The sequence below is a fragment of the Paralichthys olivaceus genome, chromosome 16 (genome assembly GCF_024713975.1).
Source record: "Paralichthys olivaceus isolate ysfri-2021 chromosome 16, ASM2471397v2, whole genome shotgun sequence".
NCBI classification, from domain to species: Eukaryota; Metazoa; Chordata; class Actinopteri; order Pleuronectiformes; family Paralichthyidae; genus Paralichthys; species Paralichthys olivaceus.
In genome coordinates, this window is record NC_091108.1 from 10,600,429 (window position 1) to 10,621,511 (window position 21,083).

The window sequence follows — 21,083 nt, forward strand, 5'->3', positions numbered from 1 at the left end:
ATAGCTTGACAGTTTTGGAAGTTTCCCATCAGGAGGTAATAAAAATCTTCTTGCAACGTTAAAGTCGTAGCGGCAAAAATAAAAAAGTGATTTACTGCTTGCATTTGCCATTTGGGAGCATAGTAAAGTTGTTGGAACTGACTGAGCGGGGTTTAATCTTGCATAGTTTTAGAATAGTGCCGCTGAACTTGAGGTTCACGTAGCACTAAATGTACCTTCAGTCATATCCTGTTAACACTCCGTCCTCCCTCTCAGGGACCCTTCGTTCACGTCGCCAGCCTGTGTGCCGCTCTCCTCAGCAAATTCATGGCCGCTCTTTTCGGAGGGATTTACATGATGAAAATGGTAACCACATTTAAAGGACTCTCAGACACACATGCACAAATTCCAACTTGTTTGAGTTACTGAGCTTTGAGGATATTCACTGATGCACCTGAATGTTCTCTCTCAGATAAATGATGAAATCTTTCTTTTCTTAATGTAAACCGCATTGATTTTTACTATGAATATTGTGCCTCATTTACTTGTGTATTATACTTGTGCCCCTCACATGGCAGAGGTTGTTTTCAGGACCAGTGCTCCCTCTTTCACAAACATCCTCAGTTCATGAGGACGGCCGCAGTTGGATCTGTTGGTCACTGACCAACTGCTCCACTGGACCAGCTGATGGTTAGGGACCACCTCATTAACCATCATTAATGTGAGGATCAACCTGGAGACCTTTCTAATGCTTAGCGCGTCTTTGATCATCAGGCCTTTAATGCATCATGTGCCAAATGATGGTTTTCTAACGATGATTTTACTTGAAGGACTGGAAATCTTAGTGTTAATGAATGGAGATGAGAACATTTCTAAGATCTATGTCAGGTCTGTGTTTTAGAAAAAATAAATCAATAAACAACTAGAATGGCTCTCATTAGAGCACATACCTCTGCCAAGGCCCAACGGTCCCATTAAATTCAAACAAGCCTTACACCTAAGGCCACATTATGTTATCTCAGTATAAGCTGGTGGTAGATACAGGTTTCTAGTCCTATTGATTACCATACAACGACAGAAGGAAAAAAAACTCCCATGAAAACACACTAAAATCCGCTTGATCTGGACTTTTAATTGGTTGTTTCATAAAATCTCTCCAGGACACACTCTCGCCTCCACTCATGTGAAACCCCTCACCGTGGCCTCCTGTCTCTTCCTGCACTGGACTGCGAGCTGCACGTCTCTTAGTTCTCCTTCTCTCCACCATCAGTAACGGAGGCAGACACACTTCAGAGACTTGGAGGAGGAAAAAAAATGTCAGCACAGATAGAAAGACTCTTAATCGTCCAGGGGTCGACAACAGCCATTAAATATGATCAGTCTGGGAGCATGTTAATTTAGTGCACTGTGGAATTAAGACACTGTGTTTGCCTACGCTCATTCGCTGCTTGTTTGATTTTGTGCAGTTTGAATAATGAGCTGGATGGCTTCCAGGAGGAGGATGAATGGGAAAAAAAAAAAAGGTAACCTCTCCACTCGCACAGATGGCACTCACACATATTTCTCTTTTTTTGTGTTTCAATTTTACTGCTAAAGGAAGAGCCCTTTGGGGGAAGCAAGGTACGACTGCATGAATCAGATAGTTTCTTTATTGTCAATTCCATCAGCATTAATAATCCACGCTGCCCATTTCAGATCAGCTGAGAGAAACCGATGCCTTTCCATTTGTCCGCGCTGTGTTTGATCCTGTTCAGTGAACCGCCGCAGCGAGGCATCGATCTGTGTTGCCTTCACTTCAGTGCAAACATCTCATTCCATGATTCTCAATCAGTGTTTTCAATCACGGCCTCCCGTTTTACACCGTTCACGTGTTCACATGTGTGATCTCATCGAAGGTGAAAGGATCTGTGACTTTGACTCTGTTGTATATTTGTCTGTGGCGTTTGCACATGCATACCTGTCGGGATGCATTTGTGTGTATGTGTGCACTTGTACTTATACATTTCTGAGGACCATTTTGAGACTAGACCTTACAGAGTGAGGACATTTTTGGAATTTCAGGACATTTTAGCCTGTGTTAACCTTTAGTTTGCTGCGAGGGGCACGGGAAAATGGGCACCATACGTGACCTTAAAATAAGTTCTGTTGTGTCTGTTCATATCAAGATTAAAACAAACACTCTGGGGTGTTTATAATTTATTACATTAGGCTATGGTCTAGGTTTAGACATTTAGTCGTGATGGTTAAGGTTAGAGGAAAGGGCAGGCTGAGTGTCCTCACTAAGATAGAAGTACAAGAGTGTGTGCACGAACGTGTGTGTGTGTGTGTGTGTGGCTTTTGTTATGCACAGCTCTATTCTGTCTGTATGTGTGTGTGTGTTTGTCTGTGTTTGGACAGAACGAGTTGAGGAACACGGAGATGCTCTCGGCTGCCTGTGCAGTGGGCGTGGGCTGCTGCTTTGCTGCCCCTATTGGAGGTAAGACAACATGGCCAGTGCCACTGATTGAATGGTATCTGATTATGGTAGATAATTATGGGAGCTAATTAGATGAGGAGAATATTTACCCTACCAGCACCAGATGGTGCCAGTCTTCATCAGTGCCTCAGTCTAACGCTGATTCAGAGCAACATACTGTGTAACTATTGGTAAGATTGAAGTAACATTGCACATGAATATTGAGGTCAAAGGATGATTCCCATAGATTTTAGATGATCAGAGTCCACATCAAGGTATCTTAAATCAAATCAATGGTTTTATAAAGACAATGAATCAAATGACAGTGTGAAAATAATGTGTAAGGGGTCCCTGTGGTGTTCAGACACTTTATATATTTTTAACCGTTATGCTCTACAGGGATGTTTTTTAAGATATGTGATCGAATTGTTCTTAAGAAATACTTGTGATTTATGTGTTACAGGGGTGCTGTTCAGTATTGAGGTAACATCAACGTTTTTCGCCGTGAGGAACTACTGGAGGGGCTTCTTCGCTGCCACCTTCAGTGCCTTCATATTCAGAGTGCTGGCCGTGTGGAATCAGGAGGAAGGTAAAACATGGGGAAATACCAGCTGCGTTTATTCAACTTTTTAATGATGTATTGTTGTGTTTGTGACTTTACCTCTGTCACTGTGTGTTTTCTGTTGTTTAAAACAATGACAGTAAAGATCTCATGTTTAGATCCAATACAATTTAGGAAATATTGCATGAAGGAAAATTGTAGTTTCATCACATTTTATATCATCAATTCCTTAAATGGAACAAGAGTCAATATCATATAGTCAATATCACTTCCGTATTATGGCCCCGACAGCGCTCACTGGAACATTCAGAAGCTTAGAAATGCGCCTGTAACCAATGCCATCGTTATGTTTTGCAACAATTAGGTTGTGAAGGTCTTGAGACAGCTCTTTGCTTTTACCCATCATTAGATGTGTCTTGTGTGACACCTTGGCAATGAGACCTTTTTGTAGGCCATCAGTTGGGACTGAACCATCTGATATTAATTTGCACTGACAAGGGGCTGGATTGCTTTTTAATCACTGATAGATTTCAGCTGTTGTCTTGGCTGTCCATGCCTTTTTGAACCCCCCTTTCTTCATGTGTTCAATACTTTTTCCCTGTGTCATTTCACATTATTACACATAACTTGATTCCTGAGCTCATTTGTCTGGGTTTCTTTGTTTGTATGGATTACTTGGGTTGTTACCAACATCTGGTGAAAATGTCAGGTCAATAGCACCAACAGCAATATATTTAGTGAGAAAAATGGTGACATGTTCAATACGTACTTCACCCCCTGTATGTAGAACCACATACCAGAAAAATATAGTAAATGACAAAATATTGTAGAAATTTAAATCCTATTATTATTCAAGAAAACACAATAGGTGATAATTTTGCATGAGCAGGAATGGTTGGTGAATGAGGCCTAATCTTCCTTTTCCTCAGAGACCATCACTGCTCTCTTTAAGACCCGCTTCCGTCTGGACTTCCCGTTCGACCTTCAGGAGCTGCCAGCGTTCGCCATCCTCGGGTGAGTGTGTTTTTCCTATCTGACACAATGTTAAACTGATCCCAGAGCAGTTGGAGCCTCAGTAAACGAGGGAATCTGAGCTCTCACCCGTACCTATTGAGAGACTGAAGGGGGATTTTTGTTCAATGATGTTTTTTCTCTACTGATTATAGGTGGAGCCTGTATACAGATCACCATGTGGCAGATTTGATGTGTGTTATGCCAAAATGCTTTAATAGATTGAACAAGTAAACATCTGTTGGCTTCCTGTCTCAGATGAGTCAAAGCTGAATCTGTGTTTCAGCCCAGGATTCTCTGCGTCTGCTTCACGCTAAACAGACCCAACAGGAGTGTCTTTGTCTGTTTGTAGGATTGCCTGTGGTTTTGGTGGTGCTCTGTTTGTCTACCTGAACCGGCTGATTGTAGAGTGCATGAGGAAACAGAAGACAATTAACAAGTTCTTGCTGAGGAAGTGAGTATCTGATCCCTCACGTTATAATCCTTTACACTTCACTACCAAAACACTTGGCTGAAACTCCTCCACATCACAGGGAGCTGTATTTCGCCTCTTCATCCTCACCAACCAGAAATCAAACATGCACATACAGAGTGACAAGCGCACCCATTAATGACCCTGCAGTCCCTCTCTTCCTGTCAGGCGTCTGGTGTATCCTGCACTTGTCACCCTGCTCATCTCCACACTCACGTTCCCTCCAGGCTTCGGGCAGTTCATGGCTGGACAGGTGAGAATATACTTTCACACTCCTGAGACTATGTCTCTATTGTTGCTGAACGATCGATGTTATCTTTAAATGAAGTGAGTCAGTGTCAGGCTGTGGGTCAGTTTTTTGTTCCTGCTTCCAAAGCTTTCATGTTTTATGATGGGTTATTATAATTAAGACGAAGTTCTCTGCAGAGTGTGTGCAGATCCTGGAGATTCACATGTTTAAAACAAGTTAAAATAAAATGTATCTTAATAGTTTTAACCATAGACTGTATAAGAAGACGTTTCGACTTTCTCCCACAATCCTGAAATTTAAGCTTAAATATTCTGGATTCGAATGCCGCCATCTTGCACATTTGGAGCGAGAGTCTGCGCAGTAGCCGCAGTAACGAGGTCCCATCGATACACATCCTAAACCAATCATGAGTCAGCCTCAGCTTTCAATCGTCACACGTTTCGCCCCATTTTTATAGCATTGAATAACTAACCAAAACTAAAAAAATGAGCAATTGAACCAACACCAGTGTGATAAGAAGTACCCAAAGTGACAGAAACCATCTTTGGAAAAATGTATTTGATGGGCACTTTGACTTTTTGGTATGGCCCATGTCCCATCCCAGGATTTATGACCTGCCACCAGGGGGCGATTGAGATTCTTGGGCATCCATACATGCTTTATATCATGTTAACAATGTGACTGGGATCATGTTAGCACAACAGTGTTAGAATTAAGCTCAGACAAATGCCAGCAGACTGCTAGCATGATTAGCTTTTTTTTTTGCCTGCAAGAGGAAATTACAAATATAAAACCCAACATTATACCAAAGTGATTAGTTAGTAAGTTAGTTTGTTGGTTGAAAATGACAAAGGTCATTCTTACTCATTAAATTCAAGCCATCATATTTTATTCCTCCACAATATTCCACCCAGTATCATAAATACCTTTTCAAGTAAAGAACATTGAGTCAATTTATAAAATGTAAACAATATAAATAACTAGAACTTATTACCAAGTATCAAACATATCAGGTGCACAAGACATTTTTGGCATCAGGGATTTCCAGGAAGATGTGGATCCCACCAGACCAACCAATGTGTGACCAACGGAGCCTCCTACATATGTCAGGTGTGAGGATGTGAGAAACAAACATTTTTCCTCATTGTTGATCGGTCAGCTGACGCAGCACGAGTCTCTGGTGGCACTGTTCGACAACCGCACGTGGTGCCGTCAGGGTGTGGCCGAAGAGTTCGACTACATCAGCCACCACCACGCCTGGAAACACCCACAGGTCAACGTCTTCATCACACTCATCCTCTTCATCATCATGAAGGTAGGCTGTCTGGAACATGTAGCAGTCTGATGATGACGATTTGATTTAGATGGTTTCTCAAACAAACTTTCTTCTCTGTCTGTCTCAGTTCTGGATGTCAGCCGTGGCCACCACCATGCCTGTTCCATGTGGGGCCTTCATGCCCGTTTTTCTTATTGGTGAATAAAGATCTATGATTTCTTCTGCGGCTGTTAGAACCCCTGAAAACTCACTCATTCATTTTTGCTGTGCAATACTCATTCCTATAAGTGAAATTCAATGGTAAATAGTCTAGTACATTATGCTCACACTGTATATATTCTGTTTATATTATATTTATACTATTCATCATGTTATATTTCCTAGTGTTTATATTGCATGTTTACTTATTTATTACTTTTGACATGTTTTATTACTGATGTCTAATTATTGGACAGTCCTCTTTGCTGCTGCAACAAAGCCAATTTCCCTAGACTAATAAAGGATAATTTTATCTTATCTTAAATAATAATGAACTCTATTGATGTAGCACATTTCAAAACACACAAAGCGCTTTCCCAAATATTAATTTAAGAATTGAAGGCAAACAATAGGAAACAAGTAAAAGCAGTTTGAAGATCACACAAAATTAGGGCAGTAATATAGCAACTGATAGACTATAGAAGTGATCAGAGCCTTTGCTGTGTCAATGTGTGACGGACAGGTGCAGCGTTTGGCAGACTTGTTGGAGAGATCATGGCAACCATGTTTCCTGATGGCATACATGCTGACGGCAGCGTGTATCCTATAGTTCCTGGCGGTTATGCTGTAGTTGGTGAGTTGCTTTATAACAGCTTTCTTTGCACACTGTACTTTAGTCCATTTCATGCCTAATTTACCTTCATAACTAATTTTCCCACCACTTTTCACTCTTCCTCTCTTCGGTGTGATTGATATCGCTGCAGCCATTTTTATCACTTCATACCAGCTTATAGAATGTGACTGATGAAAATTGATTCCACTTAGATTGAACATTACATTTTTGACTGAAGTAAAACAGAAAATCGTTTAGAACAAAATGCCGCAGTCGTGACTCGCTGGCTAGTGTGATAGAATGGAGTTAAATGTTATGAATGAGAACGACATCCTGCAGAAAAAAGAGACAAGATGCAAAAAATGATTTTTCTTTGATTCACTTCCCTCCTACACAGGTGCTGCAGCACTGTCTGGAGCAGTCACCCACACTGTATCCACAGCGGTCATAGTGTTTGAGCTGACCGGTCAGATCTCCCACATCCTGCCTGTGATGATCGCCGTCATTCTGGCCAACGCCGTTGCCCAGTCGCTCCAACCATCTCTGTACGACTCCATCATCCGCATCAAAAAACTTCCTTATCTGCCTGAGCTGGGCATGGGACATCACGAGTGAGTCAGCGTGTCCAGCGTGTGTCTTGTTTGAATGCTCAGGGCAGGTTTATTCTTTTCCCAGTGATTTGGTGCCCTTCTTTCTACCTGTCTGGCCTTTCATTTTCTTCCCTCTCTTGTTTCCACTTGCTCCTCCTTCTCATCGCTTGACCTCCATATCCTCCCCCTGCAACTATGTCTCAGGAAATATAATATCCGCGTGGAGGACATCATGGTCAGGGACGTGCGCTTCATCACTTTGAACTCCTGCTATCGGGACCTGCAGGAGATGCTGCTGACAGGTCAACTCAAAACACTGGCCCTGGTTGAAGGCAGAGGTAAGTGCATAAACAATATTTCAACAAGGCAAAAATAAAACCAGGTCAATAAAGAAATAGTTTTCTGAGTTTCTGAGTGTGGACGGACGTGACACTGCCCTGCACAGAATTTGATTTCATATACTCACCTCGTATGAGTCTGGAAAACAATATGTAGACAGAAACTGTACTGGTTGGTAAAGGCATACAACTGCAGGGCAGTCATTTCAGTTGAACTTTTATCTTAACATAATTGATATCACTCTCTCCCTCTCTCTGTCTTTCTCCTTCAGACTCCATGATCCTGCTGGGCTCCATAGAGCGACTACAGCTCCAGTCTCTGCTCTCGCTTCAGCTGGGACGCCAGCGGAGGCTGGAGTACCTCCACCAGCTGGCCCAGGACAACGGCACACACGATCACCTGCCCAGCCTGACAACTGACAGCACCCCCAGCTCACCCTGCGCCCACACTCACGTCAACTCGTCAGGCAGCGCTCGCCAAGGGGTCCGCTTCCTGGTGAGCACCCAACAGGTGTGAGGCGTCCGGGGGCGCCAGGGCTGGGCTGTGGCCAAGTCTGGCTTGGGTTGGGTTGTAGTGATAGAGAAAAAGTGGATGATCAGACACAGCATGTGTGAAGCATGTAGCAGTAGGTAAAGGCACAGATGGAGTTTTTGGACAGCTGTTGTGGTAAGTGTTTATAAACTGAATAAACTTCCCTCATTTCTACTTTTACATTAACACATGTCTTCTGTGTCTCTGTCGTCTGTGCCCTTACCTGTGCTGTCCTGTTTGTTTACGTGCATGTGCTCGTATTTGTCTTTTCAATGTTATCTGTATTGTTTCTATGTGTGTGCACGCTTGTGTCTGGCTTCTTCTGTTAATATTTATTCCATGTAGATCTCCACAGAGGAGTCTTCCTCCTTCAGCCCAGTGGCTTCCAATATTCAGCTTCCTCTGAAATCTGCCTTGAAAACTGTGTCTGCCATCAGTGACACAGAGACGCCAAATAGTACGTACTTTACACACAGTAGGACGCATAGAGGAACAGACTTATTTAAGACTGATTGTTGATTTCTCTCCAAGGTTCTCAGACGCTCTCCTGTGCGGACCAAGAAAAGGAGCTGCTGGAGGTGAGCACATGACAGGATATAAAAAATGCATGTGTGCAAGTGTGCTGTAAGAGTGTGACATGTATATTCAAGGGTGTGCGTGTGCTGTCGGGCAGGATCCACCCACAGGCGGCAGGGCTTCCCGTGCTGGAGTTGTAGCTTTTCCTATAAACCTTGTATGAGTCACTGTACAATACATTCAAGAAAGAGTCTATCCGTAATTTAATGGGAAAAATTTAAGAATATTTCAGAAATAAAGAAAAATGTATTTAAAACACCAAGGTGAACCTGTGCTCACCGGAGTTCCACAAAGAACACTGACACTGTTAATTAAAATAAGCCCATAAGAGACATTTAAGGGGAAACATAGGGGTTAAAACTACTTAACAACAATCCTTAAATATTTGATTCTTAAAAGCCTTTCTTCTGGCAGTTTATCTATCAGCCATTGTTGCATTAACATTTTGCTTTCTCGCTCTTGGCAACATTGTGCTCATGCTCTCAGACTGGGATCCAGTGTTGTGGTGGCACCAAGTTAAAGGTGTAAAACTGTCCAGTGTCACTGATGTTGTGTTAATGTGCTGTGTTGATGCCTTTTCTCCCCGACCCGAAAGAGCCCGGCTGGGCCGGCTCCCCCTGAAAAGAGGAAGCCCAAACGAGTGAGGATCTCCATGGCGGTAAGATTGTCAGCCGTTTTGTGTTTTGTGTTTTATTTTAAGCTGGTTGATTCTCAAAGTTTTTGGTGCTGTCACCAATTTCTGCTCCTTAGAAATTCTACATAAGATATAAATTAAATGTTAGATACAGTTAAATGTTTCATTAGTTTACAGTTGCGTATTCTACCTTCTGCACAAACACAAACACACAGATCATCCCCTTAGACTATATAAACATAAACAACATGACAGCCATCAGTTGCTGGCTGCAGTGTAGGCCATAAATCCTGCCTCCTCCATGTTAGTGGATAGGACCTGGACTGAACCACAAAGTCAAAATCAATTAATTTCAATTCAGTATTTGATTCTATATACTGACAGACGAGATTGGCCCATGATTGGTTGACCGTGCATGTATCATGAGACTTTGATACTGTGGCTACATCCCCGATCCCTGCTGCGTAGATTCTGGATATTTGGAGGCAGTGGAAACGTGTCATCCATCTTTATATACAGTCTGTAGTTGATACTGTTATTGAAAATAAAGGTATGTTCTTTTAGGACTCAACTGAAGTAGACGATTGTATGACTCAATCAGAGGTGAGACTTAACACACACACACATAATTGAGTTTTCAAAAGAACAGTGTTGAAGTTTCAGTGTCTCGTCGTCGTCTTTGTCTCAGATAGCAGAGTGGGAGGAGCAGCAGCTTGATGAACCGGTGGATTTCAAAAACTGCAAGATCGATCCTGCTCCCTTCCAGCTGGTGGAGCAAACATCTCTGCATAAGGTAACATGAAAACAAAGAGCACTGACATCACTGGGAAATTAAATCAACCTTTCAAAGATCTTTTGATGTAATTTTTCTCAACATAAAAGGTCGATTTTTTTATTTATTTTTAACACCAAAAAATAAAATGTCAGGAGATTATCTGGAGTTCAGTCTGAAAGCGACTTTTCCGTCCAATCAGAGCGAGCCGCTCACCAATCGCCAGTGATTGCCACGTCTCACAAGAGCAAGAATTTCAGATGCTACAATCGCCTGGTCTGACACAGTGACCATATCCAGGGGCTAGAATATCATGCTGATCCCAGCGCTACAGTTTTCATAGCACTGATCTGAAACGAAATGAAGCCCCTCTGTATTTGAGTCTGTAACCAGGTAACGACCCATCATCTCTCCTCCTCAGACTCACACCATCTTCTCTCTGCTGGGTCTGGATCACGCCTATGTGACCAGCATGGGACGTCTGGTTGGAGTGGTCTCTCTCAAAGAGGTGTGCATGTGTATTTCCTTCAGTTGTTGAGATCTTATTTTCTGTAAATGATGATTAAAGCTCACCCTCTCTCTCCCTCTTCCCTTTCTTTGCCAACACTCGTTGCGCTCCAGCTGCGTAAGGCCATCGAGGGCTCGGTGACAGTGACTGGAGTAAAAGTGCGCCCTCCGCTGGCCAGTTTCCGTGACAGCGGGAACAGCGCAAACGTATCTGAAGTAACTGAACTACACAAGCTGTGCATCCGCCACAGGGGGCTCTCGTTGCCCCGGGAACCCAACCCCCCTGACGCAGAGGACCAACCAGATCTCCAGTACAAAGAGATCCCCGTCAACTTCTCAGACCAAACCAGTCTGCAGTTTGAAACCAGCCCCGGCGACGTCACAAATCAGTCGTCAGATTTGGTCCTCCAGGAGAGTCCCTCATTCACAGAGGACCAATCAGAGTTCACTTTTGACTGCAGCCCCTCCCACACTGAGGAATCAGAGCTTGCCTGTGACTATGACCCGCCCACCCACACTCCTGAGCCGGATGAAACAGAGCAACAACATGACCCGCCATCTCTGAACATGGACCAATCAGAACTTGAGGGAGAGAGTAGCCCCGCCCACACGGAGGATCAGTCAGAATGATCCGATCCGTCCTGTCGTCTCATGAATGTTGATGTTTCTTACGTTTGTAGAGGTCACACTCTCCGACAAGTCCAGCCTTGATACCCGAGTTTCTAACGTTGTGGTGTGAGTGAGTGTTGTGTTTGTGCAGACGCCTGTTTAAATGATAAATCTGGTTTTATTCTATATTTCTTTACCGTCAACAGATCCTGTGAGAAGACCAAAATCAACAATGCTTTTGTAGGCCTGCTCTGATTTTACATGACATGAGTCGGCGTTGCTTGGATCGGCAGACAACACGTTTGAAAGAGGGATCCTACCAGACCTCTGTTGCCTTTACCCTCTCAGACCAAACTGTAGACTGTAAATACAGGTGGACGAAGTGACTGCCTCCCAAAAGTGAAACCAAATTATCTTCATCGCCACTGCAGGCTGACCATATCCTGTTCCATATTAGAATGGCCCTTAGTAGAGCGCATACTTCCACTGAGGCCCATTACATTGAGACCGTTACATTCAATCAAGCTGCATCAAATTTCACAAACTCATAGAAATTATTTCCCCCAATTTTTTTTTATTTTTTTTGAAGGATTCACAAATTTGTCTATGAGAAATAAACACAAATGTATCCCACAATGTAAAGTGATAAAAAAGAAAATCCTGGACCTGCCCCTTTGTCTGGATGAGCACAAAACTTGAATCAGTTCTGTCTCAGCATATTTTCCATCCCTGATCAAGACACTTTGGCTTCACTTTAGAGGAGGAGCTTTCACGTCGTCCATCTTTATATCCAGTCTGTAATGATGGATCATGTCAACGCTGTAATGTTGTGTTTATGTGTTTTTAATCATCAACAACAACAAAACTCTATTGTTCTGTGGAATAAACTATATTATATATATATATATATATATTAGTATTTATAGAAGTATAGTATATATATGTTATATACTACATAAACTATATTTGGTTACACAGAAAAATACTAGTTGTTGTTTAATACTGGTCTTTTCGTGGGAGTGAGGACAATAAGAAATATTTAATGTTCCCAGGTTTATGTTTTTAATCTTTCTTTTTTCTGTGTGTGTGTGTGAGTGTGAGTGAGAGAGAGAGACACCTTCCTTGCCATGCTCAAATCTGGTCCAGACACGTAATTGGAGCTTCGCCAAACAAAGTTCCTTTAACACATGACATAAGTCACATGCAAATATCGGCGGGCAATGAACGACAGGGGCAACTAACAAGAGGAGAAAGCACAGAAGAACAAAGACGTGGAAAACGATCTTAATGAGCACATGATGGTATGAATATAAACGTCTGCCTATTCACAGCACTGGACTGGTTAACCAAAGGGTTGTTGACCAATAATGTTAATATATATACAGTAATAATGCTGTAAAAGCAAGTGTCATTGTTAGTTTGTTTGCAACAATCTGCAGTCACAACGTCACAGCATTTACTATCTAGTCGTTTTCAGACATGAACTCCGGAGAACGTCCACACAATTGGGTCCAGAGTTTCTCCATTCAGGCGAGGGGGTGGAAGAAGTAGGACGTAACGTTTTAATTCTGCTGCGGAGCTCATGTGTTTTTGTTTACAGCACATCGACTCCGCTCTCTTGACATCTTTGTCGGTGTCCTCTAAGTGTAAGACACCGCTTTTTCATCCTGAGATATTTGTATTTTTTTCATTATGTGACATTTGGTGACATGTTTCCAGAGTTCTGGCCGGGGAAAAGTCTGGAGCCGCTCACTCTGACTTTTGCGTTCTCTCATTCAGCCCCTCCGGAGAATGTGAGGAGATTATCCGGAGTTCAGTGCATGTCTGAAAGCAGCTTAAGATATCAGCCCCAAAAATCCACCATTGGTATCTGTTCACATGACGACAAAGGCAGCTGCTTTCAAAGGTCCACCTCTTTTCATTCAGGGCTCCGATTAAAGCTGAAGCACATTGTAATTATCATGAATATAATTTACTGCACATGTAGCCTTGTCTGTCTCTATAGGGGCTGGTTTGCTAAGGGCACATGTAGACCGTCAGTCAGCTGAACTGTCCATACATGTAATCGCTACATGAATTTAACGTGTTTCTAGCATGATAAAGGAACATCTGTTGAGCTCCATGTGACAGGAAGCTACTGGCTGTTGTACAGAGCACACACACACACACACACTTATATGCACACATGTACTGTATGCGGCCTGTAGATATTTCCCACCATGATATGGTACACATATCTTTATGACAAATTGAATTCAGCCTGGCCTCTAAAGCAGTGATGAGAAACTTAACTGCTGTACGAAGCACAAGTCCAAAAACTGTTGTACGTGTGTGAGTCTGTGTCACGACCTTCAAATGGGTTTTAGCTTCGCACGATGATTTCGAGCCATATTTAAAATGTTACGTGGCAACATCCCGACTCGGGCTCATATTTCCTTTGTCTTGTGTTTGTGCTACGATTCTATTAACGTCTTAACTCTTTAGTTTGCATATGGAATGTGAAGTAGTGCTCGTCATATAAGACAACGTATAAGGATTTAAATGTAGAGAGTGTATAAGCTCATTTGCAGCGTATCTAGTTAAGCAATAAGTCTGTAGTATCTCCCTTTATATGGCACTGGCCTGTATATGCTTTGTACATATGAAAATACACGGATGAGAGCTACATACACGCTCTGTACAGAAGAGAATTATGCATTTGAAATTCCAACAGCCATTGTTACTTTTCAGAGAACATGAAATTGTTTTTTGTACATGAGTGAATGATTAAATTGAAAGAAAAAACACCTTTAAGAGATTAAAGTGTTTGTGTGGGGGGGGGCAAGAATTTTCTGTCAAAAAGAATCATATTTATATTTATTTATATATATATATGTGTACGCAGGACATTCAGACATTCAGTATCAAACATAGCCCGACCCACATGATAGAGCGTGACCCAGAATAAAACAACACTACAAAATATCCATAGAAAATGCAAATAGCAACACATGACTCTTCACAATAAAATGTACAAAACTCATTTTGAACAACAGCTTTACATTCTGGTTCGACCTCTCAGATATACTTTGATGATCACAGCAGTGGTAAACAGTGGAGTGAGATCAGTACATGAGAGGCCCGAAGGCCAAGACAGAAGGCAGTGAGTGGAGGAGGAGGAGGAAGAGGAGGAGGTGGTGAGAGGTTTACAGTGAAAGCAGAATAGATTATGTCATATCCAGAATCAACACGGACTCAAAGAGACATAAAGATGGACAACACATCACATAAAATACTCTTTTTCTTCTTTTTTCTCCTCCACGTCCTCCCTCTCCTCCTCCTCCTCGTCGAACGAGGCCACCCCAGAGGAGGCGCGGTCCGAGAAGAAGCTCCTTGGGCTGCAGTGCCATACCCTCGCCTCGTGGAACACGCTTCCCTCCTCGTCCTCGTCCTCTTCATCCTCCTCTCCAGGAGACTCAGAGTGCGAGGTGGAGTAGCAGGAGTCGAACCTGCCACTCCGGCCCCGAGGCCTCCACTCTGGCTTGTGGTGGATGCAGACCTCACTGCACTGCTCCTGCGAAGGAGTCGGCTGCTCCCCGTGACCACCCATCCTCTCCTCTTCCTCCTGGAACGGACTCATGCGGTCGCTGGGTAAAGTGGGTGAGGTGGTCTGGGATGAATGTGGGTCACTGTGAGATGCAGGCCGATCACAGAGCAGGCTGCTGCTGCTGCTGCTGGAGCCCAGGGGACTGTCGGAGGGTGGCGCCTCACTGCCGCCCCCCTCAGGCTGGCAAGGGGGTGCGGTAATAGGATTGGATGTGGCGGCGTCTGAGAGAGGAGCAAAGAGTCAGAACACCTGGAGGATGGATGGATGATGGGGGGGGAGGGGTGGGAAGATGAGGTGTTTGGTCAGTGATGGCTCACAAAATGAGTGAAATGAGAGGAAATGAGAAAAAACGTATTAGACGGCAGATACCTGAGCTCTGGAAGAAGAAGGAGTGAGTCTGTCCACCGCTGGGGGAATCTTCATCATTGGAGTCTTCCTCGTCGTCGTCATCCATAGACGCCCAAGCTCGCAGCTTAGCCTCAGCGATGGCAAACTGCTCCGCCACCCCTAAAGGAAACACACATCCAATTAATGCAGATGTGTCTACCTGATTTTTACACAACTCTATTTAATGCATTATAACTGAAACACTATCACAGAAACACAATTTAACACATTCAATTAAAACAATTATTCCTCAAAAGAAAATCTAATTTTGCTTCGAAGCTACAACAATGTGGATAAAACAACTCTTCATTTTATATTTCCTGGTTCCTTCACTTCTTGTTGATAAGTCGACTAAGTTTCAGGTCGATATGAAAACATTCAATGAGTCCAAAACAATATGAAGCAGTTTTATTTACTCGTCGAGTCGACATGGCTGTGTGTGACGGCTCTTGTCTTATAGGAACTTGCACGTCAAACTTTTAATAATATCAAACCAGGCTGCAGTTAATGCTGCCAAACGGATTTATATTGCAGAACATTATTATTATTAATATCATTATTATGCATCATGATTTTTCCTCTTGTATGATTTTATGATTCTAACCATAAAAAGTAACAATCTGCCTATGATTTGATGAAATCAGGAAATTGAGAATAATCTATGATTATCTCTAACATCTTCAAGTTGCTGTTTTTGTCCTTGTTCTTTTTCTTTTGCTTTTGAAAAGTGACTCAGACTGAGCGAAAAAAAAAAAAAAAAAAAAAATTCCCGTCAATGTTCTGATGTATGACTCATTGTGTCGGCTCGAGTCCTAAGCTTTTATGAAATCTAGAAAGCAAGAAAACATGTCTTCATTTCAGAGTCGATAAGGGTTTGAGAATAAAAAGATACAGACGTCACAATGTACCCTGCCCCCCCCCCCCACTCTCCCTCCCTCTCCCTTGATCAAACCACGCCGATGTCACTGGCGCCAGAGACGATGAGTCACACCAGAACAACAGGAGCTGCAACCATTGGTGGGCAGTGAAGTGTTTTGGGAGATTGTCTAATAGGCCACCATCTGCTGCCAAGACCAGCCGTCACCCAGGAGACAGCGCAGAGGGCGGGGCGTTGACGGACAGGGGTTTTAGGGGATTAGGTGCATGACAGAAGGTGGGAGCTGAAGATGATGCTGGGGCTAACCCAAGCTTAGTACGACACACATGCCCACACATGTACGTCCTGCGCAGACACCAGCTGTATCTTGCCACATGAAGAGAACGAGGAACATATCCTGAGGGACGGTAGAGGTCACTTGAGTAAATACCTGCAGCAAAGCGGGCCTCCTTCTCTCCTTCAGTCAGATGGCAATAGGAGCTGAACTGGGAGTGGGCGGCCGGCAGGGGGTCCGCGGGTCTGGGCCAACCTTTCCACTCTATGAGGTGGGCAACCCGGCCCTGAGCCAGGGAGGTGGGCTTCGTCACATGGTCCCTCACTGCCTGCGAGATGCCTGGAGGCGACAGAGAGACGCAGAGGCGGACGACAGAAGTTGGAAAGTCAAGATGATAAAAGATTTGTGTTAGAGAATTTTTTTTTTTTAAAAAGGTTGTCACCATTTAAGGAGGATCTGGCGAGAGCTGCAAACTCATGGATGCCGACACTTTTCCGTGAGTCTGCTGGAGATTTTCCGGACTTTGGGATCATTTCACTCTCCTCAAATTTCACCTGCAAGAAAGATTCGATTTTATGCTTTTGCACCAGTGCATGAAAGAAGAAAATAAGCTTTGTTTAATGTCTGTCTGTGATTGTGTCAGAACCACCCGGTCATTTCAGTTTTGCCAATATTCACTGTTTCCCATTTTTCGCAAAAATTCTAATAGCCTTCCGTCTAAATAAAAATCTCAAACTCATATTTACAGTATCTAACTGCTAACTCCACAAATGTCTGTTCGTCTTTATGTCGAATGTATATCTTGGAAATTTTCTCAGATTCACACTTGATCATTTGTTTTCTCTTTTGTTTCACCATATCATACTGTTGCTGCCATGCGACAGTATGATGTCGAGCTGAACTACAAGCTTTTATTTTGAAAGGTTGTGAACTTGGGTCTAAAGATTGTGTGCCTGCTTAGCAGACCTCGGACATAGCTGACATCCAATGTATGAAAAATATCACCAGCTCAGTAAATAATTTAAACTGACATATAAGCCACACACATGAACAGTAATTAAGACAAACATTTGACTATAAAATCTCCACTGCAGATAAACCAGGTAGGATGAACACAAAGTTTTCTAACTTCACTCTGCACCATAGACTGTTTATAAAAAGCTCTGCACACAAACCAAAAAAAAGTGACAGTATGTTGTAGAACTGTTCGAGGAGGACTTATTAATGACAAGGAATCATTCTGAAGTAGCTCCAGAGCTTTAACACGGGCCAAGAGAACAGATCATTCAAGACAGACTCTGTCCTACCTCGTCCTCCCTCGGTCTCTCCCTTCTTTCTCTACTCCTGGACCTCGGCCTCATCGTGGAAGACGCAGAACACTGCACCAACACAACTGACAGTCCCAGCTTCGGTTTACCGGTTTAAACCACCGGGCAGACGGGCAGACAAGCAAACAGCCATGCCCTAAATTTACCGCACAGATGCTAAAGCCACGGTAAGCCGGTGAAACCAGTTAAAATGATCCGGGTGGTTGAAGGTGAGGAGGGCAGTGGTGTGATTCTCAATGCAACCGGGCAAACACATGGCAGGTGACCAGCTCCTGCTAAGCGGCTCGAGCCCGAACTGCCTCAACCCCAAAGCTGCTGATCCTTTATCGGCCAATGTGACACAGATATCGGTATCAGCGTCCATGTTTGCTGACATGAGGCGATATGAAAAGTTTGAATTTACAGAATAAACACTGCAGAAATTATGCACATTTATATGTTTGTATTCTACATAGAATTAGTGTTTTCTTTTTCTTTATAAGTATTTATGATACATATTATGGTTAAACTGTGAAATATCGAGCCTCAATTAAGTTTCTGTCTCATAGAAAGTTAATGTAGGTTTGATAACAACATCTTACCAATGAATGGCTTTTTTAAAATCTATATTTTGATAGTGAAAATGTTTTTAGTAGCCCCAGAAAATCCATATTGATCTGGCTCTATTAAAGGTACAGTGTGTAGAATGTTGTGATATCTAGTGGTGAAGTTGCATGTTGCAGCTGAACAGCCCTCACCTCACCCTCTCCTTCCAAACATGAAAAAGAACCTGTGGTAGCTTCAGTTGTTACAAAAACTCAAAAGGTGTTTAATTTGTCCAGTCTGCACTAATGTAAAAAACATGGCGGCCTCCGTAGAGAGGGTCCCCTCCATGTAAACATAAAGTATTTAAATATAAAGCAACTTTTCTGGGGTAAAGAAAACTACAATTCATACAATTTAGATGAAATGAACGAGTGAAAACATCATAAGGATTATTCTACATTAAATTTCTGCCAATAGTTCCCTTTCACCTAAATCTTACACACTGGACCTTTAAAACATCTTTTGTTTTCAGGGCAGGAGAGTCTTACAACAAGGACGAACTCTGAGCGTGTGCATTACTTGACGATATCCTTAAGCAGATTTGCTCCTAAAGCAGCTAAGAGAGAAGAGGCTCCTGTGATGGAAGGCTTATGATGAAAGTCAAAAACTACAGTGTATGTGTGTCAGAGGCAGAAAGCTGCAGGTAGACGACCAGGGAGGCTGCGATATGAAGGAGTGAACCGAATTTTTGATGCTCTGTCGAGGAGGAGAGCTTCAGGGCTGCACGACACGGGCACGAACAGATGTCACTCATGCTAAACACATGAGTGCAACACGTGTCGAGCATGTGGAGCTCTGCACTCTGCCACACTGACCGCAGCACCACAGATGGTCGCCTTTTAAATTTCTCAGTCACAACCAGGTGAAGGAGACAAGAGTTCTGACTCCTCACAACTGCAACAAATGTGGCCAGAATCAGGTCATAGGTCAGTCAGCAGCAGCAGCGTGGACTCGCCTAACTTTATCTGTCTGTGTCCTCTTTTCTGTAGCAGGAATGTGCTACAGGGCCCCCGCCAGGGTGAGAACCACTGTTCAGAACACAGTATACACAGTAAGCCACAAGTGATTAAAATAATGTTCTGCAAAAAAAAGTGACATGGAAACAGATTAACTCCAAGAAACAAATATATAAAGTATAAAGTCAGGTCGTCAGTCAGATCCAGGGCCGGACCAGGGACCCTGAAGTGCCCCTGTTCTGTCAGTCATTTAAAAAAAAAAATTATAAACATGGTCTCTTATTAAAACACTGATAATAAATAGCAGTAAACAATGTGTTTGAACAAGAATCAATTTTCTAAATACATATTCACTGATGTGTGTCTTTGTTCAAAGCTGCAGATCTAACAGTAAACAATGAAGGACTTAAATGGGAACCTCACTGAATCAGGAACTGTACATGTGGATGTTGGACTAATTGGCCCCTCTGTGTGAATTGTGGCCCCATGATGTTACTGAACATGTCTGACTGGAGTGATGCCTGCTCCTATGACTTCCCCAGAGCTGCAGCTGGGAGGAGGAGACCTTCACCATGCAGGACCAACAAGTGGGAGCGAGTTGAGCCAGTGTGTCGGCAGCCTGAGCCTCATGCATCGGTGTATGGATGTGTGTGAATGGATGGATGGACGTAAAGGTGGATGTTTGGATAGAGAGATGGATGAATGGATGGATGGAGCTTCATCGTTGTTGCGATGAGTTGCTGTTGTTATTTTGGAAATGATGCACTGAAGCAACAGAAGCGGTGGAATGACACATCATCCGGTCATCCAATGGTGAAGGCCTGTGGGCTGCAGTCATTACTGAGGGGAGAATAACGCACGATGCAGCAGCGCGTCTCCTGGCAACCTGTGAAGTCTGCATCTGCATCCCAGCATCGGCTCAACCTCACGCACGACACAACCGTGCACGGCCCCCGTCCTCCCCCCACCACATGCACCCGCGGCTGTAGCCCGATTACGCGCGGCACCTACCTGTAAGCGGGACCGCGGCGGCTCATGATAATGCGCTTAATTCTTTCTCCAATCCGATCAACAGATGACAGCGCGCGGCTCGTGCTCCTGCTGCGGGCTCTGCGGTGCAGCCTCAGCGCCTCTCGTCCATCACATCCTCCGGACTCCAGCATCACATCCACGGCACAGACGCACCATTTGTTGCTTGGTGTATGCGGGTTGTGCACAGACTCGATCCAAATGTCTCCCGATGGCGCGCGTCATCAACGTGAGGCGGTCTCACATCCTCACATCTCCTCCTCCTGCAGTCAACATCTAGATCTCACTGCTGCTCTGAGGAAACACTGCAGCTCCTACACGTCATGTTGGATTTTATTCCACTCATCCCCATCCGCAGATATTTGGAAACACATTTAACAGGACACATGCAGGGCGGCTCATCATCTGCTGTGGTCTGGGGAAAGAGGATAAATCAGAAACAAATCTGAATGTCTGATTCAAAACCTGCAGTCGGTGGCTAATCCAGTTTTTTCTATCAGGGTCCACAATTTACAAAGAGGGGTCAATTATATGTCCCACATCCATCCAACCATCAACCCTGGGTCCCCGGACCTATATGGGGGCCGCTGACGCCACCAAATCCACTGTGTGTGTGGTTCGAGTGTGTGACACTGAGAAAACAGGCACCTGTGCAAAGCGAAATGACGAGGGTATATTTTCTCAAAC

At 43.6% G+C, this 21,083-nt stretch overlaps 2 protein-coding genes across 8 annotated transcripts in view; one reads left to right on the forward strand and one right to left on the reverse strand.

Moving 5' to 3' along the window:
* The window catches only part of clcn2a (chloride channel, voltage-sensitive 2a), a 35,208-nt gene extending 21,048 nt beyond the window's left edge, over positions 1-14,160 (forward strand). For 3 of the 6 annotated variants that reach the window (XM_069511760.1, XM_069511755.1, XM_069511761.1), the window contains 20 exons: positions 256-345; positions 1,576-1,599; positions 2,377-2,455; positions 2,898-3,023; positions 3,926-4,010; positions 4,360-4,461; positions 4,630-4,732; positions 5,889-6,044; positions 6,133-6,202; positions 6,727-6,837; positions 7,214-7,427; positions 7,611-7,744; positions 8,017-8,255; positions 8,622-8,733; positions 8,808-8,854; positions 9,448-9,510; positions 10,051-10,089; positions 10,175-10,279; positions 10,680-10,766; positions 10,880-14,160. In XM_069511760.1, the coding sequence (XP_069367861.1) occupies positions 256-345; positions 1,576-1,599; positions 2,377-2,455; positions 2,898-3,023; positions 3,926-4,010; positions 4,360-4,461; positions 4,630-4,732; positions 5,889-6,044; positions 6,133-6,202; positions 6,727-6,837; positions 7,214-7,427; positions 7,611-7,744; positions 8,017-8,255; positions 8,622-8,733; positions 8,808-8,854; positions 9,448-9,510; positions 10,051-10,089; positions 10,175-10,279; positions 10,680-10,766; positions 10,880-11,395 (2,502 nt within the window). In that variant the 3' untranslated portion in view covers positions 11,396-14,160. The remainder of the gene's footprint in view (positions 1-255; positions 346-1,575; positions 1,600-2,376; positions 2,456-2,897; positions 3,024-3,925; positions 4,011-4,359; positions 4,462-4,629; positions 4,733-5,888; positions 6,045-6,132; positions 6,203-6,726; positions 6,838-7,213; positions 7,428-7,610; positions 7,745-8,016; positions 8,256-8,621; positions 8,734-8,807; positions 8,855-9,447; positions 9,511-10,050; positions 10,090-10,174; positions 10,280-10,679; positions 10,767-10,879) is intronic. The other 3 variants (XM_069511758.1, XM_069511756.1, XM_069511759.1) reach the window with 3 other exon arrangements.
* Positions 14,161-14,213: 53 nt separating this feature from the next.
* Positions 14,214-20,669, reverse strand: fam131aa (family with sequence similarity 131 member Aa). 2 transcript variants are annotated; one of them, XM_020104068.2, is made up of 5 exons: positions 20,379-20,669; positions 16,941-17,052; positions 16,655-16,837; positions 15,330-15,467; positions 14,214-15,181 (listed from the first exon to the last, which is right to left on the reverse strand). In XM_020104068.2, exons 2-5 carry the CDS (start codon positions 17,029-17,031, stop codon positions 14,637-14,639), a joined length of 957 nt encoding a protein of 318 aa, XP_019959627.2. In that variant the 5' UTR covers positions 17,032-17,052; positions 20,379-20,669; the 3' UTR covers positions 14,214-14,636. The 2 variants fall into 2 exon arrangements, with proteins under 2 accessions (XP_019959627.2, XP_019959634.2); XM_020104075.2 differs by lacking the exon at positions 20,379-20,669 and adding an exon at positions 17,806-18,229.
* Positions 20,670-21,083: the final 414 nt, after the last annotated feature.

Coding starts and splice junctions, on each gene's coding strand:
- fam131aa (XM_020104075.2), bottom strand. CDS start 17,859: ATGAGGCCGAGGTCCAGGAGTAGAGAAAGAAGGGAGAGACCGAGGGAG. Junction 17,053..17,805: donor AGAGACCGAGGGAGGACGAG/GTAGGACAGAGT, acceptor TCTTTCTTGCAG/GTGAAATTTGAGGAGAGTGA. Junction 15,182..15,329: donor CTTCTTCTTCCAGAGCTCAG/GTATCTGCCGTC, acceptor CTCCTCTCTCAG/ACGCCGCCACATCCAATCCT.